The following is a 22,843-nucleotide window of genomic DNA, read 5'->3' on the forward strand; positions in this document are numbered from 1 at the left end:
CGAAAAAGAGAATCCTTATTTTATGGAGCAAAGTATTAACCATATTGAAAGTTCTCTCTTTCTTGACACATGGGCATCGCAGAGGACACACAATTTCATTTCGCATTGAGGACATATATAAATTATGGCTGAAAACTTTGCTTTAACACTCGAATTCAAAGGGATCGGTGGTAGCACCCAATAAGAAGATGGAGAACCAGGTGAAAGTTGTACTAGGTAGAAATTTAAATATCATTTACACGATGCTAGACAGCAAAAGTAGATAAAACCGTGATCTGATTTGCAAGCATGCTCGGCTCTTGGAAATAACAGCATGTACAATTTACTTGTGTAAATCTGCAGCATCCTCTGGTCCATTGATCCATGTAGAACGGTCCTTGTGTGACGAAAAGTCGCTTGACTTCAAGGGATCTGAAGGACTTGAATAAGAAATTACATCCGTTTCAGTTCTCTGCTGCTGATCCTGCTGAAAAAATGAAAAAGAAAAATGCACTTTACTATTTTGTAGCAGATTAATCCCAAATCCAAATTCTACATCCCAATATGGTGTACATTTCAAACCCTGCGCACGGTGTTCATGGGTTCAATGACGAAAATAAGAACAAACAGAATAACAATAAGAGCTAGGAAAACGAGTACATTTTCAGCTACCATCTAATAAGTGCTTAACCTCAATAACTGTCGTACCTGGCCTTTAGGCTTGTATAATCTGTAGTTATCAGTATAGGTTACAATGGTCTCAACTCTATCTAGCGATGCTTGCAGCTTTCCCGAGTTCATGTTGAACCATGGTTCACCAGTACCCAGAGCCCTAATCAATCCAAAGTTTTAACCATGAGCCACAATTAATCACAGTGAAAGAAAAAGTTGACACAACATGCACGTAATATTTCTTCAGTACGAAGTTAATCAACCATACAAGACTAGGAAACTTGCCCTGTGATTTCTGGAAGTACATAATCAGCCCTCCACCCAAAGCGCAAATCCACACCAGGAACCACGCGAACCGATGTCTTATTCCGAGTACGAGATATACCATCTCCACCAAAACAAGTAGTAAGTTTCCATTTCCATCCAATTGCATTCATTTGAAAATTATGGCCGACGCCAACCTGCTTTTTCCAACAGTTTGTAGTGTGAATGACAACAACTACTGGCTCAGTCCAGGCAAGGGGGCACACAAGCAGACTATATGATGTTGAAGCTACAATATTATCAATTCCTAATTTCCTAATAAGATTGGCATGTGTTAATCGAAGTGTGCTTGAGATGGTGCAAAGGATCCGAAATTATATACGTTGGTAGTCTAGGAAAGTAGGGTCGGGCGGAATCAAACCTGGAGATTTAGAAATCCAGTTAGAGGAATCTTTTTCGAAAGAACACGAACATCCTGATGGATAGGCTCATAGATGAACTTCCACATCCGTTCAGGAGCTAACGGCTTCAAAACAATCTTTCCTTGAAACTCATTGATTGGTGCATTATAGAACTGAACCAAGTCGATGATCCCAACAAATCAGAATTCATTAACAATCAATGCGAGTTAATAATCGAAGCTAAGACCCTATGCATATCGGCTAATATTCCACAATGTATACTGTATACACAAACAACTGCAAGCAATTTTTATGAAAATTTGAAGATTTATCAAGTACTTTCAGTTGTTCAATATAAACACACAGAAATCCAGTATTCTCATGGATTGTTTAGGAACCGTTTGATAACCATTTCTCCATCCTCCCTACCACCGCCCCCTTTCCACCCTTTTCGTCCCTCTCTCCATCCTCCATACTTTCGCTCTAACTCTACCCAATAAATCAAAACCAAAAACTAAAACCGAAATACTTATCAAACGGCACTCAGTGTTTGCAAACACGAAGATAACGATCCTTCCCAATGCAAACAAAACTTTAATAAATAAATAAATATTTACAAACAGGACACTTTGACTTGTGACTAGCATGGAGGAACCCATCAAGTAATTCTTCATATTAACACCGAAAACAGAGAATTAAGCATTGAATTATAAAAAAAAATTCAAACCCTTGAACTGGACAGGTAAAAAAACAGTAAAAATCTTGAGGAGATTGAAATTTCATACCTCCAGATTGAGGCCGACCCTTAAACCCTGCACTTCTTTCCGGAACTTGAAAAATAACTCCGATGGAATCAAATTTACACTGTAATTTTCTTCCCACGAAGTGGGTTCTTCTCCATTCGAACCCCAATCCATTTTTTTCTTTTATAAATTCAGAACCGTGAACTGTACGACCAGGCTTTGGAGCACCCGCCCTCTGCTTCTGCACTGTGAGGGGAAACGAGAGGGAGAGAGCCTATCCATCAGGATGAAGGTCCATTGGGTCATTGTCTACAAATTGTCAAATGAAAGATGGGGTTCATTTTGGTTGACAGTGGCCCACCAAAGGCTTCTACAATGTGTGGCCCACCAAGCCTTCAATTTTTTATTTTTTTTTAACAAACGATGTTGTAAATAAAAAATTTATCTAAACTATAGAGATAGTTATCCAAACTTGGATATTGACGAGAAAGAACACCACTTTAGCCCATTTAGCTAAGTGCAATCTGCTGTAATATTCTAGTTCATATTAGTCAAAATTATAAGAAAAGTCGAACTCAAATACATTAAATTTATGACATCTTAAATTCTCAATTTACAAAAAAATTGAGGACTTCAAGTTTATTTAATGGCATGATGAAGAAGGCACGTGTTCCAAGTAGTGGCTTGGGTGTGCTACCTCTTCATTAAGATCCTACTCAAAATGTCAAAGGTATTATGAAGCCATTTACTAGTGAGTAGTGATGAAGGATTGTCATTGTTTCATTCCAAATTTAAAGTTCCAATCTTTGGTTAGACTATGACCTTCCAAGTTACAAAAGTTAAATCACCCATTTAGAGAAGCTTTGTTTTCTTAATTAGAAACTAAATTTGGTTACATCAACCATGACCGTGTTTTAGTTTCCTAAATCTTACTCTTAATTTCTCTTCATCTTACTTAATAGTAAACAACTCCTTTTTTTCGGTTAATAACGAGGCGTAAGCCTAAAAGAAAAAGAAAGCTTACATAAGAATATCACGAGAGTATGTAACTTTAACCATATATGCAACTAACAACTGACTACAAGAATGATGAGCTTGCTAAAAAATACTTGACCCAAATGAGCTAAATCATCAACAACAAAATTCTTTTCACGGTAAATATATTGAATCTGTACCTTTTGAACCAAGAAACAAGTATTTTTATAGCTCTTTTTCCCTCAAAGAAAACAAGTGTTTTATTGGTAGTTTTGCTAATTACACAAACGAGTTGTCTAAATCTGTTCTCTTTATTTGGTTTATACATTGATCACTTATCACATTCTCGTGATTAAGTAAATTTAAAGACATTTATTTCTTAATCCTTGACAACTAACAAGAGTTGGGTCTCAACTTATGACTCAAATATAGCATTTCTATGTAATTATGATATCTATTGGAATTGCGCAACAAAGTAATAAATTTGACATATCTTCCGCAATGTATTCATAAATGCAATGTTGGATTATCAATGAGATATCATAAGCTCATTGATAATCCAATAATGAATCGAATTAGACCCGAACCGGAAAATTCTCATAATGCCGGGTGTGGAGTGGTGTGTTGGTGTTTAAGGGCAATTTGGTAGCAATAGTGGTGTTCTTAGAAAAGGCCAAAATTCAAATTTTTTAGTGGAGTGTAGATGGATAGTGATGTTTAAATAGAAAAATTATTTTCTTATTCACTTTATATTTTAGTTATAAAATAAAAAATGCTACTCTTAAATCTTATCATATATTTGCATCATTTCTTTAATGGAGATGAGATTCACATATGTTATTGAGCTCTATATCACTATCTATATTAAAGAGAGAATAATGTTATTCTTACCACTTATTTGTACCATCTATTTATTAAGATATGACCCACCAATGCATGTTGGTCTCGTCTCTATTGGAGAGATGATATAACTATGTGGTAAGACTAGTATTTTTGTTAAAAAGATTATACAAATATTTATGTCATCATCTGTACTATATTTTTAATATAGGTAAGATTTATCAATTTACGTGGGTCTCATCCATATTAAAATGGTCATATAAATGTATATAAAAAACAATAAAGATTGCAAAATTTGAAAGGATATAATTGTAACATCCCACATTGTCCAGGATAGTGATCCTTAAATGTATATTTCCATCCCTACCTAGCACGAGCGAGTGAGCTCCCAAAAGACCTCGTGCTAGGTAGGGATAGAAATATACATTTAAGTATCACTACCCTGGACGATGTGGGATGTTACATAAAGGTCGATACAAATTAAGTTCCAAACTTTCATTTATTTCATCAAACATTCACCATATAATTACAAAAGTCCACCACCTTCTAAACCAATTCATCCCCAAAAAGGAGCAATTGCTGGTTGCCAAAGCATTGGTGGAAGCAAAGATCGTGTCCTTCTCGGCACATATTTCCTCACCCAAACGTGTTTTCCATTGATTGTGAACTTGGCTTTGCTCATCCCGTTGAGTATGGCCTCGATCGTCGCCGGAGAGTGGAAGACAATTCTCGCAAACAGTGATTGCTCGTATGGCTGCACCTCCTGCATCTGCACAGACTCGATTCGAGCCCCGAAAGTTATTTTGAAAAATTGCCTCACCTCGGACTCCTGCACCGGGTACCCTTTTGAGAACGTCACAAACATCGTCCTGTCGTGTGGTGGCGTCGCCTCGTTCCTCTGCAGAGGTTGCTGATTAATTGAAAGAGAAAATGGGAATAAAGACGAAGACGATGGTTGTGAAGGTAACACTACGTGACTGTGATCCGCAGAGTTCTGAGCACAATCGCGCTGCATTGCCTTCTGCATGATGTCGTCGAAAGCCGGGAGGCAGACCTCGTTGACCGCCTTAGTGACGTCTCGAGCCGCTGCGTCCCGGTTCTGGTGAAAAAACTGGACTGAGATTTCCTTCTCTATAAAACTCTGTATGAGTGGGATGTCAGTCTGCTCAGACCGAAGAGAGAAATGGGTCCCGCTGATGAGTTCGAGACAAGTGACGGACTCGTCAGCGAGCTCGTTGATCAAAATGTAGGGCAAAGAGAGCATCTTTTTCACCACGTTCTTGAACCCAACTCTCTCCAGCCAGAGCCACAGGGCCAGTACCTGCATGGACTCCAGTGGGTCCCGGAAGAGCTTCAGCACCAGAATTGTGTACAGATTTCGGTCGATGCTGTGAAACCGTTTGAACTTCTCCTCTGTGAAAAGCGCAAACCTCGAAGCCATGTCTTTCCGCAGCTCCAAAACGTAGAAAGCTGCTACCTTTTTTTGTCGGGAAAACACAGAGGTTACAAAATACCCAGAAAATAGAAAATTAAAAAAAATGAACATTTTGTCGTAAAAGTTAAAGAATCAGATGAAAAAAAAGAAACCCATAAAACAAAAATTAAAAAATATGAGGTTTTGGAGATAAAAATCGAACCTTTTGAAGCTGTTCTTCTGCTGGGAGCCTGGGATGGGTTCTCTGTGTTTGTCTTCTCTCACAACTGAAGGCACCCAGAAGATTTAAAGGCAGGAGTGAGACTGGCAGTCCAGAAATTCGAAACCGATGCTGAGGTCCTATCACAATGTGGGTGTTCTTATCAATTTTTGAGAGGATTTTGTTTGTTCTAGATATTACTTTGAAGCAAGAAATCATTTATGGAAAAACAAAAAAAAATTGTTTGCTTCCAACTTTTATTATGGCATTGTCGCTTGGTGTCATTAAACCTCTCGGCTTTTCCCCTTCTCCTGAGAAAAACTTGTATTCTCTTTTTTACATTTTTTTTTTTTTGCATGTGTGTGTATATACATATATACATGTCCTTTAAAAGAAGGGATTTCCATTTAAAAAAAAAAAAAGGAAATTCTCTTGACTATTAGATTTGATTTTAATATACATATATATTTGTTCATCTGAAAGTTTTACAGATGTTTGGCCAGTCAATGGGTGGCTTTATCAGTTAATATGGTTTTTATCGTGGGTGCCTGAGTTGGCTGATTGGCTTGATTACTGCAGATTTTTCTCAGTTTTCCGTAAAACGGCTGTGCATGAATCTCAACACTTAGCGACCAGTCTGTTTCATGCATTTTCTGCGTTTTCCTCTGCTGCAGAAGAAGCTGCACAAAAATTAATTAAAGGATGTTAGTTGAAATTGCAGGAATTTGTAGTGTTTGAAATGAGTAATTTGTTGGAAAATTAGGGTCAAATTGTTAAAATTTTCAATTCAAGGGTAGTATTTGATACTATGTTCTTAAGACAAAATTTTCCGTCGAAGAGCCTCAAGGTTTGTATTCACAAATGTCCTCCACGATGCAACGTTCTTTCTCTCTGTGGAAGTTGAAACAAAACCCACTATTCCATAAACAACAACGAACCAAGAAGTGCTTGATCACTATTAGGCATATGATACCAAATCTAGACTCGTCTAATTATAAGACGGTGCATTTATCATCTTTAGTTAAAAGTTTGTTCAATGTTTTCATTTAAATTCATGATTTGTATTAAATAAGTTCATGCATATTTTTAAGTCATGGTTATGTATCACCATTAATAAGGGTAAACTATTCATGGAAGGTTGTTCCATGCCTAGACAATTTCAAAATCTTACTCATGTATAGAAATTGATCATTCATAATTTAATAATTACTTTTAAACTTGGTTTAGTGAAGAGTGTTTTCTTCTTATCCTTAAACTCTTATCTCTTTGGTGAATTCCTTAGAGTGGCGAGTTGTTTATCTTTAAGCGTTTATTTGTAATTTCTTTTTTATCTCCATTATCCGGTGTCAGAACTAGAAATTTTGGAAAAGTTAGCGAGTTACCAGTTTGATTTGTTTTTATACTGGGGCATTGTGTCCTGTTAGGACAAAGGGGGTTTAGGGTTTTGTTTTAGGATTACGCTTTTGTAACTCAGTTGGAGAAATTGTCTTGGCGAGATATAGTCTTTTCGTAATGTAGCCGTCTACAAGTGTTGTTTACTAATAGGACAGAGATTAGGATTCTTTTCTATTTTTAACTTGGTTCAAGTTTGCTTTCCTTTTTTAACTTTACATTTTGATGTCTTGTAACTCAATTAGAGAAATTAGAGTGTAATGTTTTCAATATGTTATATTGTTATCTAGCCGTCTTGACAAATTTTTTTGAATAATACTTCCATCCCTATATAAGGCTCGAGATAAATTTAGGAGTTTTTGTACGAGCCGTATGCAGTGAGAGTCGCACGTAAGGTAATGAGGGGGGTTCGTGTCTATACGGGGAACGCACATATCCTTGAGAAATGCATATATTCCTTGCAAATATCATATTCTCACCGTATAAATTTTATGATCAGAATCGTTCAGTTTATGATTGCATATATATGTTTGAAAATAAACGGTACGCGATCATGAAATATATACAATGAAGTTATTCACAAGAGATGAGATCAATTTTATTACTCTTGTTTATTTTATATCAACAGAACTCGGAAGCTGCTATCATTTTTTCCCCTTCATTTTCCTATCCCTTGATCTATTAACAGTTTAAAAGGACAGTATGTGACTATATCACTATATCAGTTTAGAGAGAGAAATACCCATTCAAAGCGTCATTACCCTTCCAAATTATCACTGTATTATGAATAGAACCGCTCAGTGCATCTACACAAGCGACCTTTCCTTTTAAGAACATTGTGAATTGTTCCTCCACGATATTTCTGAATGTCAATAACATATCTTAGAATCTATGTCGTTCCTCGAGCATTTCATCACTAGGATGATTATTTCCAAGTACCACTAACATCTCTGAAAATTGTTTCGTTCTTCAAGCATTTCGAGCATTCATCACTTTCGGCAACCTTTCTCCGTCTACGGGTGCCTAAGTATCAACCGTAAGCCTTTCCCAGGACGAGCATTGAATTGAACAACTAAATTGGATATAAGGAAAAGCAAAACCAACTTTGTCAATAAATTTGTTCGTCTATAAAAGATGGAAAACATTCCCAAATTCGGAAACAGAAACATAAAATTGATGCTTGCATGATACAAAATGACACATTATCGTCATCACTTAACAACTAAATCCTATACGTAGCGAATACTTTAACTCTGATTCGATCTTCAAGATGCCCAACTACAGTGGAAAACCCCATGAGACCAAACTTAAACACAACCAACATTCTTCCAGAATCGTGCAAAAGGGATGGAAAGCTAAAATGTCAATGTAGATTGTTGTCCTCCCCGCTTCAAACTCGCATGCCAGTTATGTCAGGTGTTGCTGCAGCAATGCACTGCAGATCAGAAAGAGAGAATGATCGCCAAGGAGAACTCCGTTGAGGAAGAGGTGGCGATGGTTCATTATCAGGTGATTGTCTACCGTGTGGAGGCAGAGGTGGAAGACAGGAAGAAGGTGATGGTGAAATGGAGTTGGATCCCTCCCCGTTGCTATAGCTAGGAGAGCTGCTCAAAGTCTCCCCAATAATAAACGATCCTCGACTAGGGTTAGCAGCTGGCCTCTTTGATATCACAACACCATTATTCGTCATAGAGTCATTGCAGTTTTTATCCTGAAAATAATTCTGGGCTAATAAATTCTTGCGCTTCTTTGTATAACGATTTTTTGGCTTTGCAAGTTCCTTGACAGAAGAAACAGACGAGACATCTGCTAGGCTTGTAAAGGACTTTGATTTACCACTATAAAACTTGGATATACCTCTCCTGAAATAAGAAAGAAGACATTATAAATATATCACAAATCAAAATGCATGAAACAAATAAGATAATATATGTAATTAAAGTTCTTGAGCTCGTCGATTGTACTTAATGATCTTCAAGATTCATCTAATCCTACCATAATGGCTAAATATTGCCACACAAACAAAATTTTATTCTCGTGTGAAGCAAAACAACGAAGCCACAAAAGCTTGCACAAGGCATGGAAGCTTTGGAAGGAGTGTGAAGTGCCTCCCTTTCAAGGCGTTTTGACTTTTGAGCAATACTTTTAACCAAAGACATTTTTATGTCAATCGATCCCACCCTCCTGTTTGTTTCAGCCTAATTCGTTCAACCATTAAGACATTTTAAACCATTAGAGAAGTTTGAAACTTGAACTTATCAAGTTCCTAATAAGACAGAGTCAAGAACTCAATTTTCCTCTTTTATTAAAGACTGAACATCAATTCAGGCTTGTGTGTCAATAAACTTCAACAAAAGTAAAAAAAGATAACTACAAGCTTATCAGCTTACATGACAAAAAGGGTATAAGAACTATATTGTGATTGCATCGCCGCCATACCACGACACCCTCAAAAGTTTTTCTAAATGCTTTGTGGGTTGCTGAGAAGACCAGATAAGGTAGAAAAATAAATTTCAAACATATTTCATCACCAGAGGATCGTAAAGACCAAAAGGAAGAAAACAATGAAGTGACAACAAACAAAAATCCAAATGAAAATTAGACATTGCCAACAACGTATCTTGACTGACTTCCCTTTTCAATGCTCAAACAAGAAGAGCATCCACAACGCTCAAACATTTAATATTCTTCTCGTTTCCTCTAGTTTCACGAAACCAAACAAACATACAAACAAATCCAAATTTTTGAGAAATGAGTGAGCCTTTAATCTTAATTTCTTACAACAATATTTGGGAATCCACCCAGTTGTGATTAACAAATCCTAATCATGTCATAATCAGAACCGTTCATTTTATCGCCGTTCAGTCATAATTGCTTCTTTCCGTTCCTTCTTTTTTAGTTTGCATCTTTCGAAGATTCTGAAAATTACTGAATCATTAACAAACCCACATGCTAATAACTTTCAAGCTCTAATTTTTTTTTTTCAACAAAAAGCAATAATATGCTCAAATAACAATCAAAGCATCAGACTTTATCTAAAATTACCAAACCCAATTCAATTAAATATAACACCAACCAATCTTAATCCAGATTATATCAAAGACCCAACTTGCTAATTCAGTAAAACCACAAAACCAACCAATCAAAATCCAACTTTCTAATTAACTAAAACTTCAACTCCAACCAATCAAAATCCAGATCATTCAAATCAGAAGTTCAAAACCTATAAAGAAAAAGGTACCAAGTAACATACTTGACCGGCAAAACCTCCTCGAGCTGGTCCATGGTGTCCAACGGTCCTTTAAACGAGCTCTGCACCTCAGTCTCACCGGATTCCTCCCCCTCCGACGACCCATCAGACGAGTCGCTGTTCCTTCCAACTGAAGACGACGAGCTGCTGCAAGAGTCCTCCTGGTCAAGACGACGATCTTGAGCAAACCCTTTATTCTCGGACGAGTTGTAGATGGGGATGCAAGGCGCCCCATGGATGAACCTCGGCCGTCGGTTCATATTATGGCCGCCACCGCCGTTTCTCTGTAGAGCGATTGACATGATGTGGGCTGGGTCCTGGTTCAAAAGTTGAGAGATTTTGGATTAGAAGAAAAGAGTGCGAATTTTGGATAGAAGGAAAACAGAGAGAGGGAAAATGTGACTGAGATGGGATATTAACACTAAAATGAGTCGTATTAAATATACCAAGGGGGGGTGGTGGAGATAAAATTCAGATTGGTACTTCACATTACACGTTTTAAATTGATTTTACTGTTGATCAATTATATGATAACGATTAGATAAAGATTAAAATGGATCTGTGAGTCTTCTACCGACGTGACAAAACCAGCTGATTCCATGAATGTTTATATTGAAAAAGTATTTATGCCAATATGCTATTGTTTGAGTAAATAGATAACCAAGAAGTAAAAAAGAGAATAACTGAGTGAGGGCGAACCTTATCCTGACATGAAAACAAAATATGGGAATATGAGGCGTGTGGGGAACAGAAAACTAAGTTATCTGGTTTCATACTTAATTATCCACTTTTTTAATCATTTTTTTTTTAAAATATGAATTTGGGTTGTTGGGGTGATTTTGGGTGTGGTGGATAAAGGTAGATTGTCTGCTTTCCTATTTGAATGTTATTCCTATTCTCTTTTATTTTATGCAGTCATGATTAAACCACGTTAATATTTTATATTGATTTTTTTTTTTATAGAAATAATAAGACAAAAAGTAATAAAAATATAAAATATTTACCTGATTTAACTGTGACCGCATAAATAAAAAGAGATAAAAAAGATACCCAAACAGGAGGACATACAATCTGCCTATGTGGTGGTGGACTCATGGTATGCTTTGTAGGGTTCCGAGGATGTACGAGGAAATTTGGTTCAATTTTTTTGTGTGAATAGGATGCGTGGAATGGTGGCTTCCACTGTGATTTTTGATAATCACGATTGGCACATGGGTTGATTTACATGCTTGTTTGCGGGTTTCACTAGAACATGGTTTCCCTTAATATCTACATTTCTTTTCTAATTTTCTCTTATAGGTGGACCCACCACAATATCATTTTTACTTGACAACAAATATCTCTGGCATAAAAAACTTACATACATTGTCATTGTGAAGTTCTATGTTAATAACATAATCATATGTAAACATCACAATAGCTGTGGACACATGCTACATAAGTTGCTTTATTTATCGAAGGAAACTTGACAATCTTGTGTGAATAGAGCATTTATATATACATGCAAAAATCCATTGGTTATCACGTATAAAATCGTAAATAAATTGTAATTCATGAATACTAATTGTCATACATAAGAGGACAATATTTAAAACGAAACAGACACGTATAAGTCAATTCAAACGCACTTAAATTACCATTGCAAGAATTAAACATCTAAAATTACTGAATAAATATATTTTACGAGTAATTCGTATATATTTAGATTTTGCATGGATGGGAAAAGTAGGTCATTGGACTAAAATGGAAGTTAATGATCCAAATTCTGTGCAACTATTTTTTCTTTTGACAAAGCAACATGCACTAAAAATGAAGTTAAAATAAAAACATTAAAGTAATCTTCAATACCTTTGGAACAAGAATGTTTGCATAGGAGAAGAGAGGGGGGGGTTGAATGTGGAGAATTTAGAGGACGTAAGAGATGATGGCACACTGTTAGAGTATACATAATCAAGCCATCAGGATTGTGACATGTGTAAAAAGCTGAAAGGATAGATTACAAGAATTAGTTAGTTAGTTAGTCCAAGTTGTATAGATCAGGACAAATGTAACTAACTCTTGTAAAAGGATATAAAGAGTATGCAGCAATCACAAACACAATAAGAAAAATATACAGAAAGATTTTATCTCTCTATCTCTCTCTCTCTATTTCTTTTCTCTCTTAAGATCTTCTTCTTCCTTCTGAGTATTGTAATCTTTTGATACATTAGTATGGATAACTGTGCTATGGTTAACATGGTATCAATCGCCCGAATTGCTTAGACAGCTTCTTCGTTTCTGGTTATTGTGCTTCCGCGTCGTCTCTTATCTCTGTGTGGCTTCTTTGTGTTTTCTGGGCATTTCTCTTCGCTCTTACGGTCTCTGACTTGGTTGGGTTTTTCTTGCCTACCAAGTGTTTGTTTTTATTCTTCAGAGACAATTCTTCATAATGGTTACAGCTTCTCAACTACAAATCTTACAGTCTCTGATTACTGGGTTGATTTCCTCTGTATCATCCTCTGTGTCGGTTAAGTTGGATGATTCTAACTATCTTCAATGGCATTTTCAAATGCAGTTGATGCTTGAAGGATATGGGATAATGGGTTTTATTGATGGATCGACTTGCTGTCCACCTCAATATTCGAGTGATTCTGCAGCTTTATCTGGTGGTGTTGGTTCAAGGATTGAGACGGATGATTACAAAGTATGGAAGATGCATGATAGGGCTCTTATGCAGCTTATCACTGCAACGCTATCGTCTGTTGCTATTTCTTGTGCGATTGGGAGTATCAGTGCTAGAGATTTGTGGGTTCGTCTTCAAGAACGGTTTTCCACGGTTAGCAAGACTTCGATTTTTCAACTCAAGTCTGATCTTCAGAACATCAAGAAAGGGGCAGATTCTGTGACTCAGTATCTTCAGAGAATTAAAGAGGCAAGGGACTATCTTGCAGCTGCAGGGGTTAACTTTGAAGATGAAGATATTGTTATTTTGGCTTTGAATGGTTTATCAGCGGAGTATAACACATTTCGGTGTGTAATTCGTGGTAGAGAGAATGTGATTTCTCTTAAAGAATTCCGGGCTCAATTGCTTGCAGAAGAAGCAATTATTGAGAACAGTCAAAGTTTACAATTTTCTACTGCATTGTTTGCCAAGAATCAAGGTTCTAGTGCTGGGGTCCCATTTTCTGAATCTCAGGGAGTCTTTAATTTTGGATCACAGGGTTCAAATGGTTATCATGGGAATTCCTCTCAGTTCTTTAATAATGGTCACAAGTCTAAGTACAAGGGTAAAGGCAAAGCTGGGAACTTTCAGGGTCAGAAATATTTTAATAATCAGGGACAAAGGTATTTCAATTCGAAACCTGTGGTTCATGATTTTACTCCTGGAATTCTTGGTAATCCTTCTCAGCTTCATGATGTTGTATGTCAACTCTGTTCTCAACATGGACACAGTGCTGCTACATGTGTGTATAGAAACATTGACACATCTGAGACTTCTGAGAAATGTCAAATCTGTGATCGTAGTAATCATACTGCCAAAACCTGTTTTTATAGGAATAAGAATCGATCTCAACCTTCACAAATGACTGCTATGCAAGCTATGTTTCCTGGTTATATGCAGCCTCCATATATGTCTCCTATGATGCCTGTGGTCTCTCCAAACATGTCTACTATGATGAATATGGTGTCTTCTAATTGTGCACCAACTCTTCAACCTTCTGCACATATGGCCACTTCTAGTGCATATGCTCCTGCCTATATGCATGCCTCTACTTCTAATGTTCCTGTCCTATCCAATTCTGCAACTCCACAAGTTTGGCTGACAGATTCCGGTGCTACTAATCACATGACAAACGATCTCAGTAATTTGTCTCTAGCATCTCCATATCCAACTAATGAGACTGTTCAAACAGCAAATGGGGAAGGTTTGCAAGTCTCTCATATTGGGAACTCTATTATTCAGCCATCATCGCAGTCTCTCCGATTAAATTCTGTTCTTTACATTCCAAAATTGTCGCATAATTTGTTGTCAGTTCATAAAACATGTTTTGACAACAATTGTTGGCTAATATTCGATGTTTATTGTTTTTGGATTCAGGACAAAACCACAGGGAGAGTCTTGTATAAAGGACACTGCAACAATGGACTGTATCCGATACCTTCTTTTCCTCATTTACCATCAGGTTCATCATCTCATCTACAAGTTCATCCACCTGTTGCTCTTCTTGGACATGCTGTGAATTCAACCTTATGGCATTGCAGACTAGGTCACCCTTCTAATCCCATAGTTTCTCTTATCCTTCGAAAGTCAAAAGTTGCTGTTAAAACAGATGTGTCACCTACTGTTTGTCAAAGTTGTTTAGAAGGGAAATTTAGTAAACTTCCTTTCTCTCATACGTCTACAAAATCTGTAATACCATTCGAAATTGTTCATAGTGATTTGTGGGGACCTGCACCTAGTGTATCTGTGGATGGATTCAAGTATTATGTCCTCTTTGTTGATGAGTGTACCAGATTCTGCTGGCTATTTCCCTTAATAAATAAATCTGATCTGTGTTCAGTGTTTGTTAAATTCTACCATTTTATCTTTACTCAATTCTCAGCAAGAGTTAAGATATTACAAAGTGATGGGGGGGTGAATATATTTGTAAACCTATGCAGTCTTTTCTTGCTCAACATGGCATTTCTCATCATAAATCATGTCCCTATACACCTGAACAGAATGGCTTGGCTGAAAGAAAACACAAACATGTAGTTCAAACAGCTCTCACTTTGTTACAAAATGCACATTTACCTTCTAAGTTTTGGTCTTTTGCATGCCAAACTGCCATCTACTTGATCAATCGAATGCCATCTTCCATTCTTCAAAATCAGTCACCTTTTGAACTTTTATATTCTGCTATTCCTGAAATCCAGCACTTAAGGGTTTTTGGTTGTGCTTGTTTTCCACTTTTACAACCTTACAACAGCAACAAATTACAACCTAAGTCTGCAAAATGTCTCTTTTTGGGATATGCATCCACCTATAAGGGATATATATGCTTTGAACTTACTCTTGGAAAGATATATATTTCAAGACATGTCATTTTTAATGAACTTGACTTTCCATACAGTGCTTTAAGTTCTAAGTCACAGTGTTCACAGTCTCCAAGAGTAAAACCTGATATTAATACACCAAGCCTACCTATTGTGCTGCCAACCTTGCAAAATATTCTTGTTTCTTCATCCTCTCCTCCTTCTCTAGCCCATGAACCGTCTACCTCTTCTCAGTCATCATCCTCACCCCAGTCCATTGCTGCACAAGACTCTCCTGCTCCTGTGGTTCCTGATCATAATCCAGAAAGTTTACAAGTAGTCCTTGATATCCCACCAGTAAATCTCCATCCAATGCAAACTCGTTCCAAGAGTGGAATTGTGAAGAAAAAGGTGTTTTTCGCTGCTGCACACACCTCCACAGTGGTTGATTTGACTACCACTGAACCTGCAACATATAAGTCTGCACTAAAGGTTCCAGTATGGCTCAATGCAATGAAGGAGGAACTTAATGCTCTTTATTCTCAGAAAACATGGAGTTTGGTTGCTCTCCCTCCTAATAAGAATCTGGTTGGGTGTAAATGGATTTTTAAAGTGAAGAGACATGCTGATGGGAGTATTGCCAGACATAAGGCTCGGTTGGTCGCCAAAGGGTTTAGTCAAGAAGCAGGTTTGGATTATGGTGAGACATTTAGCCCGGTTGTTAAACCAACAACTGTAAGACTCATTCTTGCTCTTGCTGCTCATTATAATTGGCCATTACGCCAACTAGATGTGAAGAATGCCTTTCTTCATGGCATTTTAAATGAGGAGGTCTATATGTCTCAACCTCCAGGTTTTGAGGATCCTCAGTTTCCTTCTCTGGTTTGCAAGTTACAAAAATCCCTATATGGTCTTAAACAAGCACCAAGGGCTTGGAATGATAGGTTTACTCAATTCTTACCACAGTTGGGGTTTCAAACCACTCCTTCAGATCTGTCTTTGTTTGTTAAACCTGTTGATGGTGCTATTGTGGTTCTTCTTTTATATGTGGACGATATCATAATTACTGGAAATGCATCCTCTGCTATTCAACAGGTTGTTGCAGCTTTAACCAATGAGTTTGAGCTTAAGGATCTTGGTCCCTTACATTTCTTCTTGGGCATTCAAATTTCAAAAACTGATCACGGCTTGTTTCTGTCCCAAGAGAAGTATATTGTTGACTTGTTGAAGAAGACTGACATGACAGATGCCAAACCTGCAGTCACACCGTGTTTGCCTTATAATAGACTCCTCAAAGATGATGGTCAGCCGTTTAATAATCCAGGTCTTTATCGGAGTGTGGTTGGAGCCTTACAATACCTTGTGTTCACCAGACCTGATATTGCTTTCTCTGTGCATCAGGTTAGTCAATTTATGCAAGCCCCAATGCTCTCCCACTTCACTGCAGTTAAAAGGATATTAAGGTATCTCAAAGGGTCATTGTCTAAAGGCATTACTTATAGTAAAGGAGAGTTACTTCTTAAAGCCTTTAGTGATGCTGACTGGGCCGAGGATCCCAATGATAGACGTTCAACTACGGGTTTGGTTGTTTTTCTTGGCAATAACCCAATCTCTTGGTCCTCTAAGAAGCAGCAAACTGTCTCTCGTTCATCCACTGAGGCTGAATATAGAGCCCTGTCTACTACAACGGCTGAATTAGATTGGATTCAACAATTACTTGTCTTCTTGCAGATACAACCTTCTGCTCCTCCAGTGTTATTCTGTGATAACATGTCTGCTATAGCACTTTCTTTTAATCCAATCAATCATCAGCGCACGAAGCACATTGAAGTTGATGTTCATTTTGTGCGTGAAAGGGTTGCAAGCAAGAAGCTCCTGGTTCAATTTGTTTCTTCCTCGGAACAGTTTGCAGACATCTTCACTAAGGGCCTCAGTACACCTCTGTTTCACACCCATTGCAGCAACCTCACGCTTGGTTTCTCCACCCATGAGCTTGAGGGGGGATGTTAGAGTATACATAATCAAGCCATCAGGATTGTGACATGTGTAAAAAGCTGAAAGGATAGATTACAAGAATTAGTTAGTTAGTTAGTCCAAGTTGTATAGATCAGGACAAATGTAACTAACTCTTGTAAAAGGATATAAAGAGTATGCAGCAATCACAAACACAATAAGAAAAATATACAGAAAGATTTTATCTCTCTATCTCTCTCTCTCTATTTCTTTTCTCTCTTAAGATCTTCTTCTTCCTTCTGAGTATTGTAATCTTTTGATACATTAGTATGGATAACTGTGCTATGGTTAACACACACCGATTTGACTTCCAAGTTTTGAACAAACTGCATAGATTTGGAAATATTTTTGCTCACCGTCTTCAACTGATGGTGATACTCATCATCTTATTTATCATCATTAGATGACTTTGAATTTCAAAATTTGTCGAGTTGCGACAAAAATCTCAAAAATTAAACCTATCCGATGGTAATAAATGAAATAATGAGTATTACCACTGCTTAAGGATAATAAGAAAAAATACACCCAGTAAAATTTTCAAGAATAAGCCTTCTTGTAGTAAAGTGGGCCCAATATTGGACTCAACCAAAATAGCACAATACATGGCCCAATAAAAAACTCCAACGGTGGCCCAGTCAGAAAGCCCAGACCAATCTAAAATCTTCTGAAACTAGAATCTTCCTCTTCTTCTTTCACGCTCTCAGCCGCCATAAACAGCGAGAAACAGTCACAGACTTCACAGCAGTGACACTGAAACCTCTTCCCTCTCAATCCAATCCCACAGTCGCAATGTCGAAAATCGAAACCTACGAAGACTTCGTCAAAGTTCACGGCCTGCTTCTGGCGGCCTCGGGACTACCGCAGTCCCTCCACCGCCAGCTCTTCCAGAAGCTTCTATCGGAGAGCTTCGACGGCGGGTCCCACTTCCAAATCGAGCCGACGGAAGACGGCCGCCAGCGGCGCCTTGTTTTGACCTCCGACTCCATGCCCGCACACTCCAACGTCTTCCTCGTCGACCACGCCTGGACTTTCCGCCTCTCCGACGCTTACAAACAGGTTCTGTAACTGTAACTGTAACTGCCCTTATTTTCTTACACTCTGTTTGGCTGCCGAGAAATTTTTGACAAATAATGAAGATTTAATATTCTCGGGGTTTGTTTGGCTTCGCAGTTGAGGGAAGTTCCGGGATTGGCTGAGAGGATGGCGGCGATAATGTGCTTGGATACCGATTTGAATTCCGATTCGGACGAGAATCGGGAGAGCAATGGAAAACGCAGCGTTTTGGAGGTGCTGGAAAGTGAAATCGCTGAAGCCAGAGGGAATGTGAGGTGGCTGGAGCTTGAAGACCTTGACATGGACGATGAAACGCTGTCGTCTTTGGACTTAGCTGCCAAGTTCCCAGTATGTCATTTCTAAAACCCTACAAAACCCAATTAGTATTATTTTGAAATATATTTTTTATATATTAAAGTTTTATTTTTTACGTTTAGGATTTGCTTGCATTTTCTTTGTGTGGAAATAAGCTTGAGAGTGTGGAAGTAGTTGTTCAGGAAGTTACCAAATTCAAAAATCTGAAAGCTTTGTGGCTGGACAATAATCCAGTTGTACAAAATCGGTATGTACGTTTTTCGATGTATAGAATGTTGTTACTTTCTTGATTTAACTCAACAATTCGTTGCTGAGAGATATTGTTTTTTAATGTAGTGGCCATGAATTGGCGGATAAAGTTCTGCGGGAAATGCCGAGTCTTGAAATATATAACTCGAGATTTACCTCCAATTTTGGTGAGTGGGCAGTGGGGTTTTGTGGAGGAGTATACGACAAGGAAAATCCAGGCAGCATTGATCAGCCTGACAACTCGGTCCATCAAATCACTGATCTTGATCTTTCGAATAGATGTATTCACAACATATTCAACAAGTTTCAGGTATTTTCTATATCTCCCATTTTTTTCATTACCCATTACTGTTTTTGGTGAATAAGTCGATACTTTATTTTGCCATGTAAATAGTAATGGACAATGCAGAATTTTTAGATTCAAAGAACATGCTTAAAGGATCAGTCAATCTAGCTGCATTCACCGATGTGGGTACTTTTTTTTTTCAGGCATTTTCACCTGCTCAACTTCCGTGTCTTTCATACTTGAATCTTCGTGGAAATCCATTAGATGAGACCTCAGCGGGTGACTTGTTACACTTACTCAGGAATTTTCCTTCCTTACAGTCTCTGCAGGTAATACTTTTAGGGATCATTTTTTCTAGCATAGGGGTTCCTTCATTGACTATAAAATTTAGGATAATTAGAATTTAAACTTATTTTATAGGTGGATATTCCTGGTCCTCTTGGAGAAAGCGCTGTACAAATTCTTGAATCTCTTCCTAATGTGTCAGTGCTGAATGGTGTTAATGCATCAAAAGTACTGGAAACTGAAAGGGATGTAGTTGACTCAGCACTTCAACCTCGTCTTCCTGAGTGGTCTGCGGATGAGCCTCTTACTGATCGTGTTATAAGTGCAATGTGGCTGTACTTAATGACATATCGACTTGCAAATGAGGAGAAGATAGATGAGACCTCTGTATGGTATGCTTCTCAATCCCAACGAAAACTGTGATTCATACATTTGAATATATCCATGAACAAAGCGGTAGATTATTAAAGTAGAAAAGCATAGTTATAGTGGACCACTGCATATTGCTGCACTTTGGTTCTGTTCGTCAGTATTTTGCTTTGGACAAAATAAATAAATTGCATATAAAATAAATATTGGGATCGCTATCTTCACACAAAATAAATAAATTGCATATAATAACTAATTGCCTCATTTAACTGATGATGCTTTGCTTTGGAGTTTTTTTGTAGGTATGTGATGGATGAGCTTGGTTCAGCTTTGCGGCATAGTGATGAGCCAAATTTCAGAGTGGCTCCTTTTCTGTTCATGCCAGAGGGGACACTAGCATCCGCTGTGAGGTAGTAGTTTTATCCTTTTCATTTGCTTTTCTGCTTTTGTTACCAATTCTCCTCATCTTCTGTATATGAACTCGGAATGCACTTTATAATGTACTGTGGAAATTTTATTCTTGTTGATTATGTGGTGAAATTGGAAATTTGAAAGGTAGATGCAGAAGCCTGGGTTCTTTGAAGTATGAATTAGTCGACTGTAATCCTTTTTGTCCTTTACAAAGGCCCATGGAAATGTTATACGCATAGTTTGTACTGATACATTTTTGCCTTTGATGTAATTTGTTTGAGAAACTACCACAGTAACTAACATTAATGTTGCTTATATTGATTTCAGCTTCACCATATTATGGCCAATCCAAAATGTTCAAAAAGGTTATGAGTGCACACGTGATTATCTTTTTGGTATTGGAGAAGATAAACAACGTTCTGCTAGACTGACAGCTTGGTTTCATACACCAGAGAATTATTTCATTCGAGTATGGTTACCTGTTAAAACATTAAGATTTGGTTGTAGCTATACTCCATTTTTCTCAAATTGTTTGTTGATATCATTATATGAATTCCCACTAATATTTGCAGGAGTATGAAAAGCACCAGATGAGCTTGAAATCAAAAAATTTACCCTCTCAGTCATCAGAGCCCTGTCCGGCAAGAAGCCTGCTTCGTAGTGAAACATCAGCTTTACGTGTGTACACTGATATACCTCAAGTAGAAGAACTTTTGACTCGTCCTGAGTTTGTAATCAGTACGCACTGCCATTCAGATTTGCATAACTTTGAGATTAAGTTTCCTTTTTGAACATTTTGAATATTTTATTTATGTTGCCATGATCTGATCTCTCCATCTCCCTCTGTGTGTGTTCTGGTTGGTGCTTACAGCCACTGATCTGAAGGATGCCGATATCATATGGACGGGTACACAGGTAGATGAGGATATGAAGAAGGCTACTGGAATAACACAAAATCAGTTCGTAAATCAATTCCCTTTTGAGGCTTGTATTGTGATGAAACATCATTTGGCAGAGACAATTCAAAAGGTAAAAACAAATTCACATTGCGATCAAATTCTTGTGTTAGTTCTATTTTCAGTAATCCGCCTCTGTCTGTCATCAGCAGTTAACATATCTTAGTCATCTCCCTTCAGCATCATCCGCTTGCTTATGAAATTGTTTACCAAAAGTCAAGCACCATGATTTTTTCTTTACCCCGCTATATGAGGTTAATTACCTCCATCTTTTTCTCCTATGAACAGGCACATGGATCTCCTGAATGGCTGCAGCCTACCTATAATCTTGAAGCACATCTATCTCAGCTTATTGGTGATTATTGTGTACGAAAGCGAGATGGACTTAACAATCTATGGATCTTAAAACCTTGGAATATGGCACGAACTATAGATACAACTGTCACTAGTAATATATCTGCTATTATCCGGCTCATGGAAACTGGACCAAAGATATGTCAGAAGTATATTGAGCACCCTGCTTTGTTCCAAGGGAGAAAGTTTGATATCCGCTACCTAGTTTTAGTTCGGAGTATGAACCCTCTGGAAATCTTTCTTGCGGACACTTTCTGGGTATGCACACTGTCTGTGTTGAGTAGATTCTATCTCATTGCCAATTATGTGAATGTGATATTTATTCCTTCTCTGGTGTTGATGTGAAGAACATCTCTTCAGGTCTTTGTCGTTCAGAATTCTTTTTGAACTAATATTTTAATCTCCATTTCAGGTTAGATTGGCGAACAACCAATATTCTTTAGACAAGCACAGTTTATTTGAATATGAGACTCACTTTACTGTGATGGTATGTTCCGAACACCATGCAATAGCAGCAGGATTATACTTTGGTTCTTTTAATTATTCGATAGACATTTATGTTTCTACACTCCGTAATCACATTTATATGGCTTCCAGAACTACCGCGGCACATTGAATCACAAGAACACATCGGAATTTGTGAGGGAATTTGAACAGGAGCACAAAGGTGTGAAGCGTCCAGTTTGTTTTCATTTTCTTGATTTCACCCTCAAGAGAAAGGGTTTTCAGCTTTTTAGCACGCCAAGCATACTTGACTAAATTTTTACGTTTTTAATTGTGTTTGATGTAGTTAACTGGTTGGATATTCATTCGCGGGTGACAAAGATGATACGATCAGTTTTTGAGGCAGCTGCACAAGTACATCCAGAGATGCATAGTCCAACATCGAGGGCCATGTATGGGGTGGATGTCATGCTTGATGGTTCTTTCCAGCCAAAGTTACTGGAGGTTCGTATTGGAAGCAAACACACATTCTTTTCTGATTCTTGGATTTTAGTATCAAGTGTACAAAAGTTTTCGTAAGCTAGGGCTGCAAAGCTCACTTTCCTGCTAACAAAAATATCACGTTTGCGAACATAATGTAATTTGAACTGTTTTGTAGGTGACCTATTGTCCGGACTGCGGAAGGGCATGCAAATATGATATGAACGCTATAGTCGGAAACCAGGAATTAGTTAGAGCTTGCGACTTTTACAACTATGTTTTCGGTTGCCTCTTTTTGAACGAAACCACTCATGTTAGACCCCTTTAATTGAGCCATAGAGGACTAAATGCTCTTGTAATGAATCTAAAGGTTGTGCCGGCAGTTTTCGGTCATCAAGCCATGAGTTATTCCTTACCGTGTTGTATTACGGATGAGCAAAATTTTCCTCATTTCCCTCTGGGTTGCTATGGATAATGGATTGT

The 22,843-nt window shown here is 37.7% G+C and overlaps 4 protein-coding genes across 5 annotated transcripts; 1 reads left to right on the top strand and 3 right to left on the bottom strand.

Annotated features, from left to right (window-relative positions):
- Positions 1-122: 122 nt before the first annotated feature.
- On the bottom strand, positions 123-2,362 carry LOC103950274. 2 transcript variants are annotated; one of them, XM_009361469.3, is made up of 5 exons: positions 2,102-2,362; positions 1,337-1,489; positions 937-1,112; positions 688-811; positions 123-463 (listed from the first exon to the last, which is right to left on the bottom strand). In XM_009361469.3, the coding sequence occupies exons 1-5, from the start codon at positions 2,231-2,233 to the stop codon at positions 323-325; spliced, it is 726 nt and encodes a 241-aa protein (XP_009359744.2). In that variant the 5' UTR covers positions 2,234-2,362; the 3' UTR covers positions 123-322. The 2 variants fall into 2 exon arrangements, with proteins under 2 accessions (XP_009359744.2, XP_009359743.2); XM_009361468.3 differs by having other exon boundaries at positions 123-466; positions 2,102-2,361.
- A 2,068-nt stretch (positions 2,363-4,430) lies between these two features.
- Positions 4,431-5,315, bottom strand: LOC103950299. The gene has a single exon (XM_009361489.2). The coding sequence runs from the start codon at positions 5,313-5,315 to the stop codon at positions 4,431-4,433; it is 885 nt and encodes a 294-aa protein (XP_009359764.2).
- A 2,669-nt stretch (positions 5,316-7,984) lies between these two features.
- Positions 7,985-10,452, bottom strand: LOC103950273. The gene is made up of 2 exons (XM_009361467.3): positions 10,154-10,452; positions 7,985-8,762 (listed from the first exon to the last, which is right to left on the bottom strand). The coding sequence occupies exons 1-2, from the start codon at positions 10,450-10,452 to the stop codon at positions 8,291-8,293; spliced, it is 771 nt and encodes a 256-aa protein (XP_009359742.1). The 3' UTR covers positions 7,985-8,290.
- Positions 10,453-17,902: 7,450 nt separating this feature from the next.
- On the top strand, positions 17,903-22,775 carry LOC103950272 (tubulin--tyrosine ligase-like protein 12). Its single transcript, XM_009361466.3, has 15 exons — positions 17,903-18,214; positions 18,329-18,559; positions 18,649-18,773; positions 18,863-19,085; positions 19,265-19,390; positions 19,482-19,738; positions 20,018-20,125; positions 20,454-20,595; positions 20,699-20,864; positions 20,998-21,155; positions 21,371-21,694; positions 21,849-21,923; positions 22,034-22,103; positions 22,227-22,384; positions 22,539-22,775. Exons 1-15 carry the CDS (start codon positions 17,948-17,950, stop codon positions 22,686-22,688), a joined length of 2,580 nt encoding a protein of 859 aa, XP_009359741.2. The 5' UTR covers positions 17,903-17,947; the 3' UTR covers positions 22,689-22,775.
- The last annotated feature ends 68 nt before the right edge of the window (positions 22,776-22,843 follow it).

Source organism: the organism of the source record quoted next, unplaced genomic scaffold (genome assembly GCF_019419815.1).
Source record: "Pyrus x bretschneideri cultivar Hongxiangsu unplaced genomic scaffold, Pyrus_bretschneideri_v1 Contig1, whole genome shotgun sequence".
Classification (NCBI taxonomy): domain Eukaryota; kingdom Viridiplantae; phylum Streptophyta; class Magnoliopsida; order Rosales; family Rosaceae; genus Pyrus; species Pyrus x bretschneideri.

Coding starts and splice junctions, on each gene's coding strand:
- LOC103950274 (XM_009361468.3), bottom strand. CDS start 2,233: ATGGATTGGGGTTCGAATGGAGAAGAACCCACTTCGTGGGAAGAAAAT. Junction 1,490..2,101: donor GGGTCGGCCTCAATCTGGAG/GTATGAAATTTC, acceptor GACTTGGTTCAG/TTCTATAATGCACCAATCAA. Junction 812..936: donor GTACTTCCAGAAATCACAGG/GCAAGTTTCCTA, acceptor TGGATTGATTAG/GGCTCTGGGTACTGGTGAAC.
- LOC103950299 (XM_009361489.2), bottom strand. CDS start 5,315: ATGGCTTCGAGGTTTGCGCTTTTCACAGAGGAGAAGTTCAAACGGTTT.
- LOC103950273 (XM_009361467.3), bottom strand. CDS start 10,452: ATGTCAATCGCTCTACAGAGAAACGGCGGTGGCGGCCATAATATGAAC. Junction 8,763..10,153: donor GAGGAGGTTTTGCCGGTCAA/GTATGTTACTTG, acceptor TTCTTATTTCAG/GAGAGGTATATCCAAGTTTT.
- LOC103950272 (XM_009361466.3), top strand. CDS start 17,948: ATGTCGAAAATCGAAACCTACGAAGACTTCGTCAAAGTTCACGGCCTG. Junction 19,391..19,481: donor CTTCCTTACAGTCTCTGCAG/GTAATACTTTTA, acceptor CTTATTTTATAG/GTGGATATTCCTGGTCCTCT. Junction 22,385..22,538: donor TCCAGCCAAAGTTACTGGAG/GTTCGTATTGGA, acceptor ACTGTTTTGTAG/GTGACCTATTGTCCGGACTG.